Source organism: Neohortaea acidophila (assembly GCF_010093505.1).
Source record: "Neohortaea acidophila strain CBS 113389 unplaced genomic scaffold BDY17scaffold_11, whole genome shotgun sequence".
NCBI classification, from domain to species: domain Eukaryota; kingdom Fungi; phylum Ascomycota; class Dothideomycetes; order Mycosphaerellales; family Teratosphaeriaceae; genus Neohortaea; species Neohortaea acidophila.
This window is the reverse complement of record NW_022985520.1, coordinates 716,246-735,590: the sequence shown is the minus strand read 5'-3', so window position 1 is coordinate 735,590 and position 19,345 is coordinate 716,246. Positions and strand designations below refer to the sequence as shown.

The 19,345-nt window shown below is 56.1% G+C and overlaps 13 protein-coding genes across 13 annotated transcripts; 5 read left to right on the top strand and 8 right to left on the bottom strand.

The window, feature by feature from the left end:
- Nucleotides 1–96: 96 nt before the first annotated feature.
- BDY17DRAFT_43062 (uncharacterized protein) lies at nt 97–1,082 on the bottom strand. Its single transcript, XM_033738382.1, has 2 exons — nt 836–1,082; nt 97–780 (listed from the first exon to the last, which is right to left on the bottom strand). Exons 1-2 carry the CDS (start codon nt 943–945, stop codon nt 207–209), a joined length of 684 nt encoding a protein of 227 aa, XP_033586234.1. The 5' UTR covers nt 946–1,082; the 3' UTR covers nt 97–206.
- A 644-nt stretch (nt 1,083–1,726) lies between these two features.
- BDY17DRAFT_304383 (uncharacterized protein) lies at nt 1,727–2,635 on the bottom strand. Its single transcript, XM_033734721.1, has 2 exons — nt 2,348–2,635; nt 1,727–2,287 (listed from the first exon to the last, which is right to left on the bottom strand). The coding sequence occupies exons 1-2, from the start codon at nt 2,534–2,536 to the stop codon at nt 1,973–1,975; spliced, it is 504 nt and encodes a 167-aa protein (XP_033586233.1). The 5' UTR covers nt 2,537–2,635; the 3' UTR covers nt 1,727–1,972.
- A 72-nt stretch (nt 2,636–2,707) lies between these two features.
- BDY17DRAFT_304381 (NADH:ubiquinone oxidoreductase 10.5kD subunit) lies at nt 2,708–3,316 on the top strand. The gene is made up of 3 exons (XM_033734720.1): nt 2,708–2,907; nt 2,997–3,136; nt 3,188–3,316. Exons 1-3 carry the CDS (start codon nt 2,822–2,824, stop codon nt 3,244–3,246), a joined length of 285 nt encoding a protein of 94 aa, XP_033586232.1. The 5' UTR covers nt 2,708–2,821; the 3' UTR covers nt 3,247–3,316.
- Nucleotides 3,317–4,367, bottom strand: BDY17DRAFT_304380 (extradiol ring-cleavage dioxygenase). Its single transcript, XM_033734719.1, has one exon. It carries the CDS (start codon nt 4,317–4,319, stop codon nt 3,360–3,362), a length of 960 nt encoding a protein of 319 aa, XP_033586231.1. The 5' UTR covers nt 4,320–4,367; the 3' UTR covers nt 3,317–3,359.
- A 336-nt stretch (nt 4,368–4,703) lies between these two features.
- BDY17DRAFT_304379 (Phospholipase/carboxylesterase/thioesterase) lies at nt 4,704–5,827 on the top strand. The gene is made up of 3 exons (XM_033734718.1): nt 4,704–4,861; nt 4,922–4,933; nt 4,992–5,827. Exons 1-3 carry the CDS (start codon nt 4,779–4,781, stop codon nt 5,602–5,604), a joined length of 708 nt encoding a protein of 235 aa, XP_033586230.1. The 5' UTR covers nt 4,704–4,778; the 3' UTR covers nt 5,605–5,827.
- Nucleotides 5,715–6,673, bottom strand: BDY17DRAFT_42922 (uncharacterized protein). Its single transcript, XM_033738380.1, has 4 exons — nt 6,471–6,673; nt 6,211–6,412; nt 6,009–6,140; nt 5,715–5,957 (listed from the first exon to the last, which is right to left on the bottom strand). Exons 1-4 carry the CDS (start codon nt 6,566–6,568, stop codon nt 5,826–5,828), a joined length of 564 nt encoding a protein of 187 aa, XP_033586229.1. The 5' UTR covers nt 6,569–6,673; the 3' UTR covers nt 5,715–5,825.
- Nucleotides 6,674–6,909: 236 nt separating this feature from the next.
- On the bottom strand, nt 6,910–7,700 carry BDY17DRAFT_318967 (uncharacterized protein; the record flags this gene model as incomplete). Its single annotated transcript, XM_033736236.1, has 4 exons — nt 6,910–6,939; nt 6,993–7,079; nt 7,165–7,560; nt 7,689–7,700. 4 exons carry the CDS (start codon nt 7,698–7,700, stop codon nt 6,910–6,912), a joined length of 525 nt encoding a protein of 174 aa, XP_033586228.1.
- A 207-nt stretch (nt 7,701–7,907) lies between these two features.
- Nucleotides 7,908–9,021, bottom strand: BDY17DRAFT_304371 (nascent polypeptide-associated complex subunit alpha). Its single transcript, XM_033734717.1, has 3 exons — nt 8,942–9,021; nt 8,522–8,848; nt 7,908–8,454 (listed from the first exon to the last, which is right to left on the bottom strand). The coding sequence occupies exons 2-3, from the start codon at nt 8,818–8,820 to the stop codon at nt 8,136–8,138; spliced, it is 618 nt and encodes a 205-aa protein (XP_033586227.1). The 5' UTR covers nt 8,821–8,848; nt 8,942–9,021; the 3' UTR covers nt 7,908–8,135.
- Nucleotides 9,022–9,575: 554 nt separating this feature from the next.
- On the bottom strand, nt 9,576–10,104 carry BDY17DRAFT_318965 (ribosomal protein L14-domain-containing protein; the record flags this gene model as incomplete). The annotated part of the gene is made up of 2 exons (XM_033736235.1): nt 9,576–9,890; nt 9,979–10,104. 2 exons carry the CDS (start codon nt 10,102–10,104, stop codon nt 9,576–9,578), a joined length of 441 nt encoding a protein of 146 aa, XP_033586226.1.
- Nucleotides 10,105–10,635: 531 nt separating this feature from the next.
- On the top strand, nt 10,636–12,455 carry BDY17DRAFT_304362 (uncharacterized protein). Its single transcript, XM_033734716.1, has 2 exons — nt 10,636–10,658; nt 10,861–12,455. The coding sequence occupies exon 2, from the start codon at nt 10,891–10,893 to the stop codon at nt 11,959–11,961; it is 1,071 nt and encodes a 356-aa protein (XP_033586225.1). The 5' UTR covers nt 10,636–10,658; nt 10,861–10,890; the 3' UTR covers nt 11,962–12,455.
- Nucleotides 12,456–12,621: 166 nt separating this feature from the next.
- Nucleotides 12,622–16,155, top strand: BDY17DRAFT_327601 (uncharacterized protein; the record flags this gene model as incomplete). The annotated part of the gene is made up of 2 exons (XM_033737701.1): nt 12,622–13,167; nt 13,228–16,155. 2 exons carry the CDS (start codon nt 12,622–12,624, stop codon nt 16,153–16,155), a joined length of 3,474 nt encoding a protein of 1,157 aa, XP_033586224.1.
- A 176-nt stretch (nt 16,156–16,331) lies between these two features.
- BDY17DRAFT_304360 (pyridoxamine 5'-phosphate oxidase-domain-containing protein) lies at nt 16,332–17,611 on the bottom strand. The gene has a single exon (XM_033734715.1). The coding sequence runs from the start codon at nt 17,575–17,577 to the stop codon at nt 16,633–16,635; it is 945 nt and encodes a 314-aa protein (XP_033586223.1). The 5' UTR covers nt 17,578–17,611; the 3' UTR covers nt 16,332–16,632.
- Nucleotides 17,612–17,958: 347 nt separating this feature from the next.
- Nucleotides 17,959–18,226, top strand: BDY17DRAFT_327599 (ribosomal protein S30; the record flags this gene model as incomplete). The annotated part of the gene is made up of 2 exons (XM_033737700.1): nt 17,959–18,018; nt 18,095–18,226. 2 exons carry the CDS (start codon nt 17,959–17,961, stop codon nt 18,224–18,226), a joined length of 192 nt encoding a protein of 63 aa, XP_033586222.1.
- Nucleotides 18,227–19,345: the final 1,119 nt, after the last annotated feature.

Here is a 19,345-nt window from a genome sequence, read left to right as displayed (position 1 = left end):
CATGTTGCATCAGCGTGAATGTCTTACCTCAGCAGGCCCTCGCAATTTGCTCCTACGGCCCTTATTCCGTCTGCCTGCCTCGCATTCGTATCAACTCCACGAGTGTTTGTCGGGTTTCACCCCGCGAGGACATCACGGTCCTGCCGTCTTGCCCGGGCCAGAGAGCAGCGCAATCTCCGCGTCGGCTATGGTGGCAGATCCCCCGATCACCTCCCCATCCGGACACGGCGATCAGCCAGCGTGCCCACGCGGCGGTGATGAAACCGATCAGCGCTCATGCTGCTTTTAGCCATCCCCACAGGGGGCAACCTTCCAACCTTTTGCGTCTTCGAAGCTTCGAAATGCCTGCACGGCTTCGCCGACGTGACGGAGCCTGCGCCGATCCCCTCTGCCGACTCCCATCGCCGTCCACTTGGCACGACACCGTGCTGCCGATCTCTTGATGCGCGCGCGCGGCACGTGGAAAAGCCGCCTGCACAGCAGCATCCCTGCAAGCCCGCCAGCCTGTGCCCCAGGCCCCCCCTAATTGCCACGTTGCCCATCATTTTTCGTGATCTCCGTCTGGGGCGCCCTGGCCAACATGTTTCGATGTAATTGCGCAGATGTAAGGGTGTGTCAGCGGGCTTTACGTGCGTTGCAATGCCAACCCTGCCCTCGCAGTGCTTTGCCGCAACAGGAAACCCCTCCTTGGCTCCATCGAGATGGTCCATCGAATGGAGATGCTTGCGCCGAGAAGAACCGAGGCGCGATGTTCGTCGATCCTGTTTCCTACGGGTTTGTCTTGTCAAGTCAATGATGAGCTCGTTTCGCGTGAGTGCTGCAATTGCAACCGTACCGTAGGTGCCTCCTCACTCCGTTGCTTTCTGGACTCAGGCATTTGGAAGTACATGCGCCGTAAATGCTCCTCCAACAGACCTCATCTCCTCCTTCCTCGTATTCTTCCATGCTTTCATCCAATCCATCTCGGTATTGGTGTACCAATGTCGGCGATTAAGTGTTGGCATTCCCTGACAATAAAGCGCCTGCCCTCTCGACTACTCGATTGCTCTGCGCAGCTTGGAACATGAAAGCACTCTGTCGAGTAATGTTCAAGTAATGCACCAGTGTGGTCCGAAGCACAATCCCCCGGGAATGTCCTCAATCACAGGTGGCTGGGTCGACGGCATTGACGAGCGGCGAGCTGCATGAGCTTGCCTGCCCATGTATCTTCGTTGATGCCTCTTGGCCTCGCCATCAATAGAAGATATTGTAAGCTTTCCCTCCATTGTATCCCACCGACCATACGTGGAAGAAGGAAGTCAACGGCTGCTCCTCGATGCATAAGGCCATCCATCTCAAATGTTACCCATCAAAAGCCAAGCAGCTAGACACGTTCTCGAGCATAGACATTCCGTGCTGGACAAAAGATGCAATCTGGTTAGGCAATTTCAATCCTGCTCTCTTGTTTCACATGGATATCACCACCTGCATTCATCAAAGACCGACGTGTGTCGCCCCAAAGCAGCAACTTCGCCACGTTGATTTACTCTCACACTCATCTCGGCCAGCTGTTGCACATGGCGTTTGTAGCCAATCTACGCTTCCCTCACGCTCTGGTCTGCAATATGGAAACATTGATTCCGCTGGTCTTTATGGGGGATTTTGCATCATTGTGAGCACCCTGCAAGCCTTACACGTAGAATGGAGAGATGGTAAGCGGTGAGAATACGGGGCAAAACACCATGACATCTCGAATGGATGTCTGTGGCGCGTTCCGTGAGCGAGGCCCAGAGCAGGTTCAATGAAGCCGATGGATTGGGTGGAACGAAGTCGGGCCTCAATAGCTCCCAGCGACAGCAAGTAGGCGTTGGTAAGACACAAGTGATCATAAAAGGAATTCGCAACCCTTAGATGTGCATATGGACATCTGCGTAGCGCCATCGACCACTCCCCACAAAAGAAACAAGCACTCCCTCGTCTTCACTCATCCCCCTCAAACCTTCTCCCCCTTCGCAGCATCGACCAACTTCCCCGGATGCTCCACCACCCTCTCAATCGTCCCCAGCTCCGTCTTCGCCCGCTCCTCCGGCGTCAGCGACCGCTGATACGCCACCACTCGTGCAATCTGCGTGATGCCCACCAGCGCCACGGAGAAGTTGACGCTGGCGAGGAAGAGGTTGCGCGGCTTGATGACGAAGCACCAGCGCGTCCAGATGAGGCCTGTGCAGGAGAGGGCCACGTTCTGCGAGATGGAGAGGGAGGAGGCCGGGCGGGCGAAGTCGGCGGCGCCCGCGAGCACGACGCCCCACTGGAGGGGGTGTTAGTTGGTCGTAAGCGGAGGGGAAGAGGAAGACAGGGAAAGGCGTACCTTCATGATGGGAGCCCAGAAGTGCACTGTTTTGGGGCCAATAGGGCTGTTCCATAGTTTCTGGAAGCCGCTCTGGCTCGCTGCGGCTTCGGGCGTGGTCGTCGCTGTGCTTTGTGCTCGTCGCTGAGCGAAGCGCTGGAAGTTCTGGCGCATGCTAGCGCCGAAGCGCTGGCCGAATTTAGCGGACATCTTGGTGTGTGATGCTATCCGCGTGGATTCGGGGTTGGATGGAGGTGATGGAGGGGAGATGGGGGATGGAGTCGATGAGGCCGGATGACGGGGTGGGATGTGGTGAGCTCTTGCCGAAAGGTGGAGGTGGAGATGGCAGTGCCAAGCCTTTCCCCATTGGGCTTGCTGCTCCTCGAACTTCAGAGCATTGCTCGCGCTGGCTTGCTTCCCTGTCCTACACCACGAACAAAACATCGCTCCACCCTCTTGCGAGCCTTTCGACCTGTCGCGTTGCTGCAGACCGCCATGTCGGGCAAATACGCTTTCACAAAGGGGCTGAAGGAGCTGCGCTTCCTGCACTGCCAGACGAGCGAGCACAGCAATGCCATCAGGTACGTTCTGCTCTTCTGGGACAGCATTTGCTCAGCGAGCGCGGCACCGCATATTCTTCGCTCAGATGCTCATCGGTGCTTGACTGCAGATCATTCCTTACCCGCGCATACCCCACGATGAAGAAGAACAACCCATACATCCCCATCATGATCCGAGAAGCGAGCGGCGTCGAGCCGAGAGTATACGCGAGATACGAGTATGGACGAGAGAAGATGGCGGATTTGAAGGGTATGTTCATGTGGCAATAGCCCGTGATACGACCTGCTAATTGGAGGACAGGGCTGGACGACAAGGCGATCGAGGAGAAGGTCACGAGTTTGGTGAAGGATGGGCAATAGCATAGGAAGAAGACATCTAGATCAGAGTACAAATCTCCACGTGTATCATAGCGATTCGAGGTGCAAACTTCGTCTCGTCGTTTCAAAGCACAGTCTGCTTCCTCTACATCTGTTCAAGCGCCCACCTCTCCGAAGCGGTACATATCCCACCCCAGACTGCCGTCCGGCAAGGCATAAATTTGCTTCCCAAGATCAGTGCCCGCCGCTCCAGCCCCAATATGCACCGGCAACAAATGCTCCTTGCTGGGGTGCGCCTTCCTCGCATCCGGCCGCTTCAACAACTCCGCCATAGCCTGCTGCCGCTCGTCCGTACCCTTCTCCACCGCCTCCTTCAGCGCCGCGGAGAAGGTAAGGGTGTACGGCATCGGGGCGCTCGGCTGGTCGCTTCGAAACCCGGCCCGCATTTCCCCCAAATTATGCACCGCCATCCCCGACACAATGATTAGCACTCCTTCCTCCCGCAACTTCTGAATCGCCTCTCCCAGTCGAAAGTGCTTGTCTGGATCGTCCGAGTCAAACAGACTTACTTGCACGATGGGCACGTTCAGCGGATTCGTCTTAGGGTTGAATGCGCACATGAAGCTCGCCCACACACCGTGATCCAGGCCCCTCCGTACGCCCTCGGACTTGATGCCCGCTTCGCCGAACAGCTCCATGATGCGCTCTGCGAGTTCCGGGGATCCCGTGTTGGGGAATTTGTACTCGTAGAAGTGAGGTGGGAAGCCGTAGAAGTCGTAAATGAGGTCTCTGGTCGTGGCGGTGTTGACTTCGATGAGGTTGGGTTCGCCTTGCCAGTGTGCGGAGAAGACGACGATGGCTTTTGGGCGGATTTTCTGTGTGATTTCGAGGCCTAGTTCGTGAAGTTTCTGGTGCGCTGGGTGGCCTGTAGACTCCATGATGGTCGGTCCGCCGTGAGAGAAGAAGTAGACTGGTGTGCGGCCCATGCTTGCTGCACTGCTCTGGTTGAGGACTAGATGGTTTGAGCTTGCGCGGTTGCCGCTGGTGTCAAAGCAGTGGGTGAAGAGGCAAGAGAGGCTAGTGTAGATGTGTATCCAGGACGGGGTCAGCTGCATCGGACGTTTTTATGGTCTGGCGAAACGAAGCGGTTGCTTTCAGTTTATATGAGTGACTCGAAGTTGGCTTGCTTTGTCAACCCGAAGGCCTCACGGAGCGTTTCCGCCCCGCAATTGTCAGCCTTGTAGACATTATTTTGTGCAAGCATTAGCATCTCCCTCGATCGCCGTCAACTCGTGCCGAAAGCGCCAGCATAAGCCCGAATACCATTACCGCCTTGTCTCCGATTGTCATTTGTTCATGCGTCAGGTATCGCTGTGCATCTTGCATTGATTAGCAAGGTCAAGTGTTTCTTCCCGTAGCCCGAATTCCGCCATGTGCTGAGTCAGCGTTCCGAGCTCAAGTCTCCGTTGATGCTCCGACGTCGCGGCTCGAACAACATTGTGCAAGGAGAAATATCATTGACCTATTCATACCTTTTCTACATCCTACACTTTGAACTATTGAAACCCTTCGCAATGTCTGGCTTACCAGCGTTAGTGGTGCCAGCCATCAAGCGGCACACCTCGACCGTGATTGTCGCGCATGGCCTAGGAGACAGGTGAGACTCCAGTTCCTACCAATGGATCTGCTAAAGAGACAACAGCTAACGTCTCCCCAGCGGCGCAGGATGGTCAGTCTAACCCACCTCCCCTCCTCCTCCTCCACACCTCCCACTCACCCCAACACAGGATGTTCCTCGCCGAAAGCTGGCGCAGCAAGCACAAATTCGAAGAGACCAAGTTCATCTTCCCCAACGCCCCCTCCATCCCCATCACAGTCAACATGGGCATGCGCATGCCCGGCTGGTACGACATCACCGACTTCGGTGACCTGCACAACCGCACCGACGACGAGACGGGCATCGCGCGCAGCCAAGCAGTCTTCCACAACCTCGTAGCCGACGAGATCAAAGCCGGCATTCCCACCGAGCGCATCGTGCTCGGCGGCTTCAGCCAGGGCGGCGCAATGAGTCTGCTGGCGGGCGTGACGTGTCCAACGAAGCTGGGAGGCATATTCGGGCTGAGCTGTTATCTTTTGCTGCAAGGGAAGTTGAAGGAGATGGTGCCGGCGAATGCGCCGAATCAGAAGACACCCATTTTCATGGGACATGGCGACGCGGATCCGCTTGTTAGAGTGCAGTGGGGACTGGCTACGGCGGACAAATTGAGGAGTTGGGGATATGATGTGGACTTCAACACGTACCCTGGTCTACCACATTCGGCTGCGCCGAAGGAAATTGATGACCTGGAGGTGTATCTCAAAGAAAGAATACCAGACCTCGATGCCGGGAGCAAAGCGTGACTAGTCGAAGCTGAGCGAGAGATCAAAGAGCCCTACGACGCCGGCGAGATCAGGCTTGTGTTTGGAGTGGTTGGCTTGGTCCTCATTTGGATTCTCACGCTTGCTTTTTGGAGGCGATGGAGGCGCTGAAAGATGCATGTCCTCAACGATGCTCGAATGTTAGATGACGAAATAGAATCTCAACAAAGCTTTGGCACCGCACGCTATACTCCGTATGCCAATCACCCTTCAACAGCGTCTGCATCTCCGCCCAGCGATTTTACGTGCGATACGTCCCAGTCCTCCTCCTGCTTGACCTCTTGTCGAAGCGGGGTCGGCGAGCGTGGACACACCCAGCTCATGCGTCGTTGTGGCTATCACGTCTGTCAGCTATTGCCTTGATCTTAGATTGCAACATATCCTACCTTTTTACGGTTCTTCGGGCCCTTTGTGCAGTCTTGTCCAGACTCCACGGACTCCTGAACTTCCTCAGTCTCCCCCTCGCTGCCCTCCGTTGTGGTGTCGAGAGTCAGCTGGGGCTTCGTCTGAGACTCCTCCTATCCAAGCTGAAGTATTAGTTGCCTTCCTTCACATAGTAAAGAAGGCCACGTCAATCGCATCACCCACCTTGAAAACAATCCCACACGACTCCGCATCCTTCACCACCACGTACTCGCGCTGCTCCTTCTCACACAGTCTCAAGAGCGAGAGCGAGTATTTATTTGCCGGCCGCAGCTCATACCCTGCCTCATCTGGTTTTGGAGTCATCGGAACGAGGGCGAAGCGGCCGTCGCTGCGGAGGACGATTTGTGTTGGAAGGGCGCGGCTGCTGAGACGTCACAAGTGAGCAGTTTATTTGGAAGATGTGGTATGGACCTGTGACTTACTCGCCCTCCCCGTGGTTCACGACTCGTTTGCCGCTTTGAGGTGGGGCAAGGAGTGCTTGCTCCTCGGCGTCGAGAGGGAGCACGAACATTTCGGACATGGTGATGGTATTGTTGAGGGAGTATGTCTAAGAAGAAGTGCAAGGAGAAAGCTTTCTTGATGCGATGACAGGAACCAGGAGGAAGTAAGAGAAGCAGAGAGTATATATAACCTACGCATGATGCGCAGTCAAGGTGTGAAGGCAGTGAATGAGATGCGGGTTTGCTTGAGGGTGGCGTGCTGTCGTACACGGTGGACTTGCGGAACAGGCGTCACGGCGGGTTTCCGCTCTGCTCTTCATTCACCGCGGTACTGAGGGGGGAGTGAGAGCTGGTGTGACTCAAGTAATGTAATACTCCGGGTGTAGTGACTATGTACAAGTCGATGCGGAAGGGACGATATCTATAGTACAGAGAGATCGCCAAAGCGCTCCTGTAGGGGGGTGTTAGCGATGAATGGTGTGCTATCGAGATGGCAACGCTGACCTTGTAGCCCGGCACTTGCCAGCGACCCTTCTGGACGAGCTGAGAGACACGCTCGTCGATATCGGGGCGGGCAGCAGCCACATCATCCTAGAATTCAATGTCAGCACACAAATCACGTGATATTCATCGAAGCCTCTGGGCAAACAACAGAGTCTGGACGGGCAAAACATACCACAGTCAACTCATCAAACGGCCTAGCGCTCTCGATATTCTTCAACGTCTTCTCCAGATCCTTCAACTCATCATCCACCTTGGCCTTAGTCTGCTCCGCGCTCTTCACAGCCTGCGCCTCAAAGGCCTCAATGGCCTTGATCTGGCGGTTGACATCGTACTTCTTGAGCTGGAAGCCGTTCACCTGCTTCTCGATGTCGGCCACGATGTCCTGGTTCTTGAGCAGCTGGCGGTAGTGGGCGAAGTCGACGCTCTGCGGCTGCTCCTGGAGCTGCTGCACCCGGCGGCGCGCGTTGTCGTTGCGCTGCTTGAAGACCGAGAGGGCGTTGGCTGTGCTGCCGCGGAGGCCGAGTTTGGTGCCCAGGCTGTTCCAGTCGAGTTTTGCGGCGGCGGAGCGCTGAGGGGGAGGGGTTAGTGCGTGTTTGGGGTTTTCGTGGAAGGGGAGAAGGAGAGGGTTGGAGGGGTGGGAATGGCGGTTTGAGATACCAATGGGTTCTCATCAGCCAGGCGAGGGTGTAAACTTACTGTCGCCGCCATTTTGGATAGTTTTCTGAGCCGGAGGAGTGGTTGATGGGATGGGGTGCTCGTTGCTCGGTGTCGCTGAGGATGTCATGGAGCTCTTCCGTTGAAGCTTTCATCCCGGCTAGCCGAAGCCGCCAAGGCCACATCACGTGACTATACACTACGCTCCACGACTTCAATCTTCCTTACAGGAGATTGGCGACAAGTACGTCGTGCAGAGCCATCGAATTTATCAGAGGGAAGAATGACGGGTATATTGAGCTCCCCGGCATGGTTTGTCTGGCCACAGAAGTGAAACACAGCAAACACACCGAAATATAGACCGAGTATGCTTGATACAGTAGCTTGTGTATAGAGCTACGGATCGCATTCCCTTCATCACACGGAGCAAGAACAACTCTTCTCGGACTCCCCGCTCATCTCCCCGTCACCAACACCACGAATGCAGACCTATATGCTCAGCGCCATGATGCTGTTGACGATGTCGTTGTCATTCTCCTTCAATGCCTTGACAGCCTTCTTTCTGCTGACATTGGCCTGGGTCATGACGAGTTCGATGTCCTTGCTCTCCAAGCCCGTATCATCAACCTCCTCGCCATCGTCGTCGTCATCCTCAGCAGGCTTCTTCTCGCCCTCGACAGCCTTGCCCTTGTCGTCGGCAGAGTGGTCGTGGCCCGCTTGCTCGGCCTGAGTTTGCGCAGCAAGTTGCTGAGCAGCAGAAGCCTGAGCCTGGGAGTTGAGGTCTTCAATCTTGGCCTCGCCGAAGATGCTGCAAGGATGTATTAGCTTCATGTTCTCGTTCGGGTGGACAAATCCATGACATCAGATCAACTCACATCCAGGTGTTGCTGCTAGGCGACTTGTAGACCTCCGGCTGGCTAATGACGAAGAGAATGTTCTTGGGTCTCCGCAGCGTCACTCGCGTGATGCCCTCCACATGCTTCAAGCCCAGCTTGGCAATGGCCTTGCGTGCCTTCTTCTCGTTCCGGCTGTGCACCGCGACCGACGCACCGGCGGGAATGGCAGCCTCACCCTCGGCGCCACCCTCAGACTCGTCGGAAGAATCCTCCGCATCTTCGACCTGCTCCTTCTTCTCGGGCTCGTCGGGGAGCTCTTCAACTCGGGGGTTGGCCATGTTTCGTAGCGGGTGAATGGGATGCGGGCTGTGTGCGGGCTGGCGTTAGTCTGAGGGCATACAAATGCCACCGCCTCGAATCTTCCAACAAAGCAGTAGCGGCATGTGTTGCGCGACTTACAATAAAGCAGTCAAAGCTGGACGTTCGTTGATGGTTTCTTGACGGCCTAGCAAGTCCTCCTGCTCGATTGAATGCTTCAGAAGCCTGCGCGAGTCAGGTCCCACACAAATCCAAAGCTGCCAATTTCGAAATTGCCCACATTGAAGCTGACTCAGCGGCTTGGGTGCATGGGCCACCTAGCTATGGGCACTGAAGTGATGCGAAGACGAATCGATACATGCGAATGAGTAGGTGTTGAACATTTGTACGTTGGCTGAAACCCGTGTATGGATTCCGTGACTACACAGCAATTACGGAAGGCTTCGTTCTCGTGATTGTACGCGGATCACATCTTGAATATTGCCCTACAATAGTCGCCGGGATTGACGAAAAGGTTCAGACGCGGTGCACAAATGAGTCTGCGTGCTGTCCTTCAAGGTAGTATCAGCTCGAAGTTACGTGATACAGCAGTGAACCAAGAAGATTGTCTTTCATGGGATTCCGCTACGAAAAGACAAGGAATACGCGAAGACCCTTTGGTGATAGCGAAGAGTACCGTATGACGCCCGTACTCTTGCTCTGCCTTGCCATTTATGTCGGTCGTTCGCCCAGCCAGAAACACACACAACACCGCTCCCCTCTGCCGGCTGTGCCTCTATGAGCTTGCCTTTGCAGCAGCCAGCGTCTTCCGTACCTCGAAGCGAGCCTGCTTCCTCAGCTTCATCACCTTGAATCGCTCGAAGTCGCTCAGCTCCTTCCTCCGGATGCTCTTCGCCCTGCTCTTCGCGAATGAGCTGTTGTTCCACTGGCTCTCCACCTCGTGCTCGATCCACTTCTTCCTCAGCGCTCCGCTGCCGATGCCGCGCGGGAGTTTGGGGATGACGATGCCGGTGAGCGACATGTAGGAGAGGTTGGCGGCATGGCGGGGGACGCTCTCTTCGGGCTTCTCGGATGTGCCGTCTATGAGGACCTGTGGGGAGAGTATGTTAGATTGGGGTTTGCTCCTCCGGCAACATAACCGCGGCCACAGAGGGCCGAGCTGATCGAGGAAGACGTACCCGCTTGTGGTCGATGATTTGGACGATGGCTGCGATCTTGCCGGCGTGGGGACCAGCGCTGAGGAGTGCGACACGGCCAACTTCCACCAACTTCCAGGAGCTTGCTGTCACGTCTGCGTCGCCCATCTTGCGTTTGGTTGGGGGGTTGCTGAAGAATGTAAGTATTTCCAATGAAGCAGTGCAAGTGATGTCTCAGTGTAGCCTACCGAGGTGGGTGTGTTGTAGGGTTGAATTGTTGGTGTCAATAAGCGCAAACTTGCAGTGTCGTTAAGGAATTTCGAGTGCGCGGCGGATTTGGCGATGCCAAGGCGCTAAAATTCCTGCGGCTTTCTCGAGCCTCACCTCTTTGACGTCTTTGCAGCTTCTGCCTTCACCAGCAAAAACAATGATGTGAACAACCCACAGGTAAGTGATGCCTTTTCATACCGGCTTCATACATTCTTGAGATGAGATAATTTGCGATTGAGGGCCACGACCGGAGATTCACGCCTGTTTCTCTGAACGGCGTGGTCTTTCTGATATTCCATTTCTTACATATTCTGAAAGATCTTCTTCACGCCGCATGCGACACAGCCTCGACCTACTTCTTCACGGGGCAATGCTGACTGTGCTGTGAATAGAGACCGAGTACTCGGCTGAAAATGCCATACTCATGACCACATCGATTGAAAAATCACAGCGTACGTCCGGCCTCTTTTTCTTTCCTCCACCACAACCCCCCCACCTATGATTACAACCTTTTGCTAGATTGTAAATGAGCTTCGGCTATGAGTTTCATCTTTACACCAAGATCTCTGAGGACCATCTACTCTGCTGCCTTCATATTTATTCGTCAAGCATTGGAGTGGCTTTCACTGACAACACTGCTTCGCAGGTCTTCAGTCCTGCGTGAGCTCTGGATGAACGCCCAGCATGGCGTCCAGGACCCCCATGCGCCTGCGTGGAAAGCGCAATGCCACCGCAGCCGAGAAGTGGCATCATGGCAAGCAACGGCATCAATCCAGCACACCGGCACCACTTGAGCGGGGCGCGAGCAGCTCGTTAGACCCTGCCGATATCGTGTCAGAGCATCGCCGCAAACGCAGGCGCCTGGACCCTGAGCTCTCTCGACTGGAGCAGCTACCGACCGAGATCCTCCAAGCCATCTTTGTCGAATCCGCCAACGTGGATCTACCATTAGCCTCGCCTCGCCTTGCATCACAGCTGCAAAGCGCGCACTTGCATCGGGAGCTCACGTCTCGGGTAATGGAGCGTGTTACCGGATCCGAAAATAAATCCCCGTACAGCTCGGTGACGGAGTTGAAAAGTGCATCGAGATTGATGAACAGCAAATTCTTTACATGGCAGTTCTTTCAGGATTGGATACGTGATGAAGTGGAAGCGCGCAAATTGCTGGTGCACTGGCTCTTCGCGGATATCGTGTTACCATCGAAGATCCAAAGGCATCGAGAGCGCAAGCTCGAGTGGTTACACTTGCGCCCAAGCCCACGCCTGCTTCCACCTGTCAAACTGCTTCGTGCTCCGTTCACCCAAGACAAAGCCGACATGCTAGAGTGCCTCGTGTTGGACTACAGGAAACTTGGGCCTACTCCTCCTGCATACGCCGAGCTGGTTCAGGACGGATTCAAGCAGGCAATCCTGAACAATGCCGTCGGCACACTCTCTAGTTTCGGAAGACTTGGCGCAAAAGTCGATACGGAGCTTCTCCGTGTGGCCGTGTGCGAAGCGCGCTGCAACAGGGCTGTAGTGTACGAGCTCAAATTGCAGGGACGAAAAGGGAGAGAGGCGGGCCATGACATTGACTGGCTCGACCCCGAGCTTTGGGGTTGGGCAGAGAAGGCTTGCAAGAATGGCGATAAGCCGGGACTGTGGTTGAAGGATCTACTGAGACTCGAGGCTCATCTTGTTATGAACCCGCCATTGTTAAGAGATGACGAACGAATCCCCCTGCCGCAGCCGGTACTCCACGACATGATGGACTAGCTCGATTCCGAGCTTTGAGGTTGGGCAGACGAGCGCGGTTGGAAGGACGAACGAGGCTCAAATCGCTGCCATTCAGCCATCGTTGAGACGTGACGTCCTGCGCACTTAGCCCTTCAGCCTCCAGCATACTGATCGATAGGCCGAGCGAAATCCATAAGCTGCAGTCTCGCCTTACGCAAGACATTCGTCTAGACCCACCGCCCTGTCATCTTCCTGTCGCCCCTGAGCCAGCCGCCAAGGCTTGCGCGGTCCGAAGGTGGGAAACCTTATTTCGATCTCAGCCCGCGGGACGTCGAGCGTAATTTCACAACGGCTCCATCGTCTCTTCCCAACTTGGCCTCCCCGACAACTCGCAATTTGTTTTACTAGGCGCTAAACACGAGACAAAGTGGGCGCCGCGCAATCTCCTGTGTACCGTAGATCGAAAGTAGATCATGGATGATGCAATTAAGGGCGCGCAGGCGGCCCTACAGTCCTCTCCCTTCGAGACTCGAGGCCCAAGTCGTTTCTCCGGTACGTCTGCTATTCGTCTTTATTCTCCGACTCCTTCTGTTACCCAGGATGCGCCTTCGCAACCGCGTTGTTTTCCTTGTCTCTTTGCGCTCCTAGATCGCCTCTTTGTGGGTCTTTCCTGGTCGTTCCCCATCGCACCAACCCAAGATGAAGTTCCGAACACCCACCTTTCCTTTGGCGCCGCGCGATCCCAATGACGAGGCATTCAACCCCATGCCGCTGAAAATGGCCACCATGCCAGTTCTGCGGGAGAAGAAGTCGCTGCGGAACTTGTGGAGCAGTGGTCCGGAGGGGGAGCGCGACAGCGCAGCACAACCAGCCACGGGAGCGCGAGCAATGCTACGGAGGAAGCTCTCGCGGCCCAATCTGAACACCAGCACCGTCAACCCAACCGACAAAAGCGAAGATGTGCCTCCGCTGCCTCCACTGCCGGCAGCCACGTCGTTCCTGCGGAGGAAGTTCTCCCGCCCGAATCTCAAGCTTGATACCGGCGATGCCAACGAGAGCTTGCCACCCGTGCCTGCTCTCCCTAGCGCTACGTTGAAGCGAAGCCCGTCGACTTTCAGCTTTGAAGAGGGCAGTATCGATGCAAAGGGAGACGCGTCGCAGTCTTCCAGGAAACAGGCTCTGCGCGAGCTTCTAGGTCTTCGTGGAAACGGCACGGTCAAGTTGGTACACAAGAAGTCGAGGCCTGTACGTGGAACAATGAAAGACGTGTGTGTTCGAGAGCTATAGCTAACAGCGTGTCCTAAGCAAATGGCCGAGCGCAGAAGTCCCGTGCCTCTCACCACAGGCGCCAGCCCTCTCGACCGCCAATCTCCTACATTTCAAGCCGACAGTCAAACTACAAAGCCCATGCTCACGAAACGCAAGAGCCTTCCGAATGCTCGCAAGATGTCAGATCAGAACGGCGCTCCAGTCCGGCGCACGCAATCTCCGGCTGAACTTGCAAAGAAGCTCCTGACGGTGGAGCAGATCCGCGCAATGTCTGTTGGTGCGCCGTGTTTCAGCGTAGAAGAGTGCAACGGTCGATACAAGCCACAGGTCATGTTTCGTGGAAGCAATGCAGAGACTTCAGTACACTTCCTGCGAGACTACCATGTTCCAGGGCATCCGTCTTTCCGGATGTGCACGCTGGGGATGGAGGAGAGGAAAGAAGATACAGCGGATATTGACAATGAAGACGGTGATGAGCAAAAAGCGACGGCCGATCTGATGGAAATGCCCAGCATGCTCTGCGCGCAGGGTCTCGATCCGGGAACTGTTGGTTTCGAGCACTTCCTGCAATTGCCCATCGCGGACGATATCGTTCGAATGGACGACTCAGATGTGGACGGCAAGCGAAGGCTACTAACCTCCGCGCCCGCGGAGCTCGGGCTTCGACCTTTAAATATCGAGGTGCTGGTATACAGGCTCACGGAACTGGGTCAGCTGTTGACAACGAGTCGGGATCACAGCGCAGCTTCGTCGGTGGCGTGGAACGCTACCAAGCTGGAAGAGATGGGGGCCGAGCTGTTCGGCAAGCTGCTCGCTCCGGAGGCAGCAAATGGAAGCCGCCGTCTAGATATGCATACCCAGATCCGGGCTTTGCAGAAGGTTCTCCGCACGAGCGCGCTCTGGCGGGACTTTGGATTTGTGGAATGGCGAACTCGTATTGGCGAGTTGCTCTGGGCTGCTGACAGTGTCGAAACCACCGACGCAGAAGACAGCGGGCCTACCGAGCGTGATGTGCTGTTGTTGCAGCTCACGCTGGCCTCCGAGCTGCTCATTCGCCTCAACGTCGTGCGTTTGATGGCCAATCGATACACGCCAATATTGTCGGCGGTGGAGGCGAGGACGCTGGAAAGCCAGCGCACGACCAAGATCAACTGGGATCTTCTACTTGCCGAACGCTTCCTTGACAACGTCGACATCTTCTGCAAGGTATCGAAGGAAACGAACCGAAGCAGTCTCATGCGAGCCATTCCCTTCTTGACCGCATTGAGCGAATCGAACGACGAAGTGAGCCCTCTACAACCCGTTCTTAATCCCAAAAATGGCGACCTGCAACTGGAAGGCCTGCGACACTTTGCCGAAGCTCTGCAGTGGCCGCACTCCGAGTTTCTCCCCACGCAACTGGACAAGGAAAGTCGCTACTCCAGTGGCAGTGAGAGTCCGCTGAGCTCGGTGCTCAGCCATTACACAACGCCTCTGCAAACACCCCGACTTTCGCACACGCCAATGCGAAGGAACAGCGTACTCGATCTCATGGTCACGGATGCGGACGAGCCCGCTCTAAGCAAGACCAGCACTGCCGAGCCCACACAGCTCACGCGGTACTCTGGCTCGATTCAGGACAAGATCAACTTCGAGGACTGCGGCTGGCTCAGCAGATCCTGGCTGAGCGGCCTGGTCATCCCCGGCACTACAGCAGGCCATCTTCTCATCTCGACGCTGCTGGAGAGCAGCCCACAAGCCTTGAGCATTCTCGGCGCCGATGCGAACTTCTTCGGCGGCTTCCAGTACCAAACGCGCAGCTACTGGAGCAAGAGCTGTATCGTTGGTCGCGTGCTTGCCGCTAAAAAAGGAGCAGCGGAGTGCATGGAATGGCTTTCCGTCCCGGCCGTCTCGCAAGAACAGCAGGACGGATGGATCGATCTCGCCGTGCAACAGATGCCGGAGACTAGGCATAAGCCGCGCATCACAAGCCCGGAAGCAGTGGCATGGGACTCGGATCTGCTGCACAACAAAGGCCTGCTTGCCTCTGCGCGCGTCGGCGACTTCACGTGGCCGAGCGACAGCCCGCCATCTCTGGGCAACGATGTGAAGTTCGAGGGCTTGACCTTCAACAAAGACGAGGGCGAGGGCAAAGACAAAATGCAGGCCGTCGCCTCCCTCGCTTTCAGCTCCACGATCCAAGGCAAACACACCGTCGTGGAAATCCCACTAGTCTTCGATGCGCGATTCATCAGCTCCTACCCCTGCCACCCCAGAACCGTCAGGCACGCAGCTCTCCCTCGCCTCCCACCACTCACCATCGCGCCTCCGCAGCCTCAAACCGCTCTCCCACCGCCCCAAACATCGCCTCCCCCACCACCCCTCCCATCCAAATCCCCCGTCATCGCCGCCTTCCCCCTACCCCCAACGACCGACTCAAACAAAGAAAATCGCCGCCCAGGCACCTCCCCCAAACAACCCCCCCAGCCCTTCTCACCGCAGCAACCGAAGCGTCCCCAAACGTCTTCCGGCGCCTCCCCAACAGACAGCGGCTACGCCTCAAAGCAAAACTCCGCAAGCACCATCCTGTCTTTCCGCGACCTCGCGCCCCCGACACTCAACACCCCGTGCCACCCCCTCCACACAGCGTACAACTACGACATCGTCCCCACCTCCACCCTCTTCACCACAGCCATGCATACCCGGCCTCGCGCGCCGACGAAGTCCGGCGCGAAAGCGTCTTCACCGGACGGCAGTAGCAGCACCGGCAGCGTTGGCTCACGACCTCCGTCCGCGTCTTCTGAGAAGGATAAAGAGGTTATGATTCTCGATTGCCGAGGCGGTGCGGATTTGGAGTTGTTTGCGCGCGCGTGGTGTGCGCAGGTCGGCGAGAATGCGATTGTTGGCAAGGCTGGCAGGACGTGTTTGGCGTGTTGTGTCAGGGAGGCGAGGGGGTTGGGTGTTTGCGTTGTTATTCGAGTTTGAGAGGGTTTTTCGTTGTACGCTGGGCACTCGATTTTTGGGCTGCATTGGCGTTTGGGAGATGAAGAGTCGACGTTTGGAGCTTGGCTTCACTTTCTAATGTGATACCCGATTTTTGTTCTGGAGATGGAGAACATGGTTATACCTGTATGAGTAGATTAGGTAGCTGGTACTACACATGTCTATGTCTATTGTACCCTGTCGTTTGCCTCCTACCAGGCTTTCAAAGCTCGAAAAGCGGCCTGTCTGTGTCCTGCTTCACGTTGGCCTTGAAGCGACTGCGTTCAGGCGTACGGGCTCCGTGTCAGCGGGCGGCTTAGAGGAGTGTGCTTTGATGGCTGCCACTTGCTTGCCTTCTCCTCAGTAGCAGCCGGTAATACACAGGCACGGCGAACTTCTGGTCTCGATATGCTGCGACAGTGCATGATGACAACGCCTTGCAGTCTCGGCACACGCTCGTCCGAAGACGTCCCACAGTCTTCAAAGCCCCTCCTTCCATCTCAGACTCTCCTCATACCCCTTCTCGCCCGGCAGGCGACAAGCCGCCACCTCGTCCATGGTAACATTCCTCCACTCCGCAATCGGCAACCAGCCAATGCGCGCGCGATCTCCGAACCCTCCAAACCAATACACGTGCTCCACGACGAAGCGCATGTACTCGCTCGTATGAATGTCATTACCCGGCTGCCAGAGGATGGAATCCGGGTGGGCTTTAAGGAAGCAAGCGGGGACGAGCTTCGTAGCGAGGTCTTTCAATGAGATGGGCTCAAGGTAGCCGTGGAGGGAGAAGCGCGGTAGAGCAGCGGGTGTGTGAGGGGTGGGGATGTCGTCGTCTTCTTGAGCGTCGTAGGTGAGGGATTGCTTGGGCCACCAGCGCACACTGAGACTGATGTTCGAGCCGGCTTGGTAGTTCTTGTACGGCGTGGCGACGCCGATGGCGAGGAACGTGGGGTTGCCGGTCGCTTCGCAGTCGGCGTAGTATTCCATTAGGCCTATGGGGTTGTTCTCCACGCCTGGCGGTCTGTTCTCTTGCGAGTGGATGTCTTCGTTCGAGGAAGAGGAGGGGTCGGAGGCGGGGAAGGATGTGACGAGGTTGCCGAGGGTGGAAAGGTGGAGGATTCGTCGGGCCATTACGGTCGACTCGTGGACGGTGGGGTAGTGGAGGGAGGTATGGGCTTCATCGGCTGGGTTGGTGAAGACGTGTTGCTGTGGTGCTTCTTGCTCTGGTGGCGGGCCATGGTATGAGAGGGCGGAGGCGGTGTGTAGCAATGCCAACACCAATGACGTGGGGAGGAGCATCTTGACGAGCGTCTGGAGTGGTTGGAAGACGATTGGCCAGCGAAGAATGAAGAAACAGAAGGTCTGGATGTCAAGACGAGCTCGAGGCGGCTCTGCGATATAATTACATGGCGGGTGGTTGTGCATAAGTCGTGACGGAACTCAAGCTCGCCCGCTTCCGATTCCGAAGCGAGTTCACGTGACTAAGTGCCAAGACCGAAACACCACCGAAACTGCACGGAGATGGAAAGCGGAGAATTTGACTAACTGCAACCAACATCACCGCACCACCATCACGATCACACAGTCATCGACCCTCGACTCCATCACCGCAACACCAACCAGTGAGTCATCTCCATCGATCCAATCCACGCAGCCATCGACTAGCCTCCCCATCCCTCCCCCGACCCGCCGCCGCACAAACTCAGCTCACAAAACTAACCACCTCCTCTCCCTCGCCACCAGAACCCCAAAACCCCCACCACCAGAACCCCAAAACCCCCACCACCCTCGCATCAAACCGCAATCATGGGAAAAGTCCACGGCTCCCTCGCTCGTGCCGGCAAAGTGCGCTCGCAAACACCAAAGGTGAGCCCGCAACCATCCACAACCGCAAACGCACGCATCCTACGAACGGCTTAACTAACGCACAAAAACTCTGCAGGTCGAGCCCCAGGAGAAGAAGAAGACGCCCAAGGGCCGCGCGAAGAAGCGCATCACATACACCCGGCGCTTCGTCAACGTCACCATGACTGGTGGCAAGAGGAAGATGAACCCCGCCCCGACTACTACGTAAGGGAGGTGAAGAGCGGAGGAGGTGGATGTGGACGAGTGAGATGGCACATTCGGGCGTTATGAATCTGGGCTGTGTGTGGCCTTTGTGATTATACCTTTTTTCCGGAAAAAGAGAGATGGGTGGGATCACATAGTTGATGAAGCTGGACATCGCCGGGGAGGAACGTAGAGGCGATCCACGCTGAAATTCAAGTGCTACCCTTGTCATACTTGTTTTCAATGCTTCTGGATACTCTCACCATGCCATTAATTCTGCCTCGAGCGGACGGTGATCGAGTCCCAAAGCCAATGAACTACTCATGCATCCCCCAAAAACAGGCGAGTCTTGTAGCCGAAGCAACAACCTATCCGCCCACTTCTCAACAAGCTCGTGCTCCTTTCCCAGCCGCTGCATGCCATACTCCTAGTCAGCAGATGGGTCTGCTGCATTCCCTCCTTCCCCACCACCATCATCATCCTCAGCCTTGCCCAGCACACCACCTCCAGACGGCGAAGAAGCGGCGTTCGCCGACCACAAGGCCGAAACTGCAAGAAACGTCAATGTAAGCATGCCCACGTCTTCAAAGTCAACAGAAGGCGACAAACCCTCGTCCTGCGTCTGCGTCTGTGCCGTCTCCAGCGCCGGCTGCAACATCTTGCCATGCTTCCTCAGCTTCTGGCGGAACTGCGCCTGCTGCTCCTCTTGCTGCAGCTTCGCCATTCGTGCCTTCGACTCCGCCACCCGCGCCATCCTCTCTGCATCCTCTCTCTCCATGTCGTCGCGTTGGCCGGGGCCGAGGTAGATGAAGACTTTGTCGTCGATGCTGGGGTAGAGGGCCTCGGATGCTGTTGATGTGCGGTTGTCGTTCGAGTTGGACGATGTTGGGACGACGTAGACTGCTTGGTCGTCCGACTCCTCTTCGCTCTCTTGCTCCTCGTCCTCATCGTTCTCTTCTTCATCATCATCGTCATCATCTTGGATTTCCTGAATCTTGAACATCTTCTTATTCTTCCACCTTGGCCGCTTCTCCTCCACGAGATGCCCCTTTCCGACCGTCTTCAAAGGTAGCTTTCGGACCGGATTGGAAGCAGTCGTTGGTGAACAGACTTCAGAAGTAGGTGTTATTCTGCCAAAAGTGAC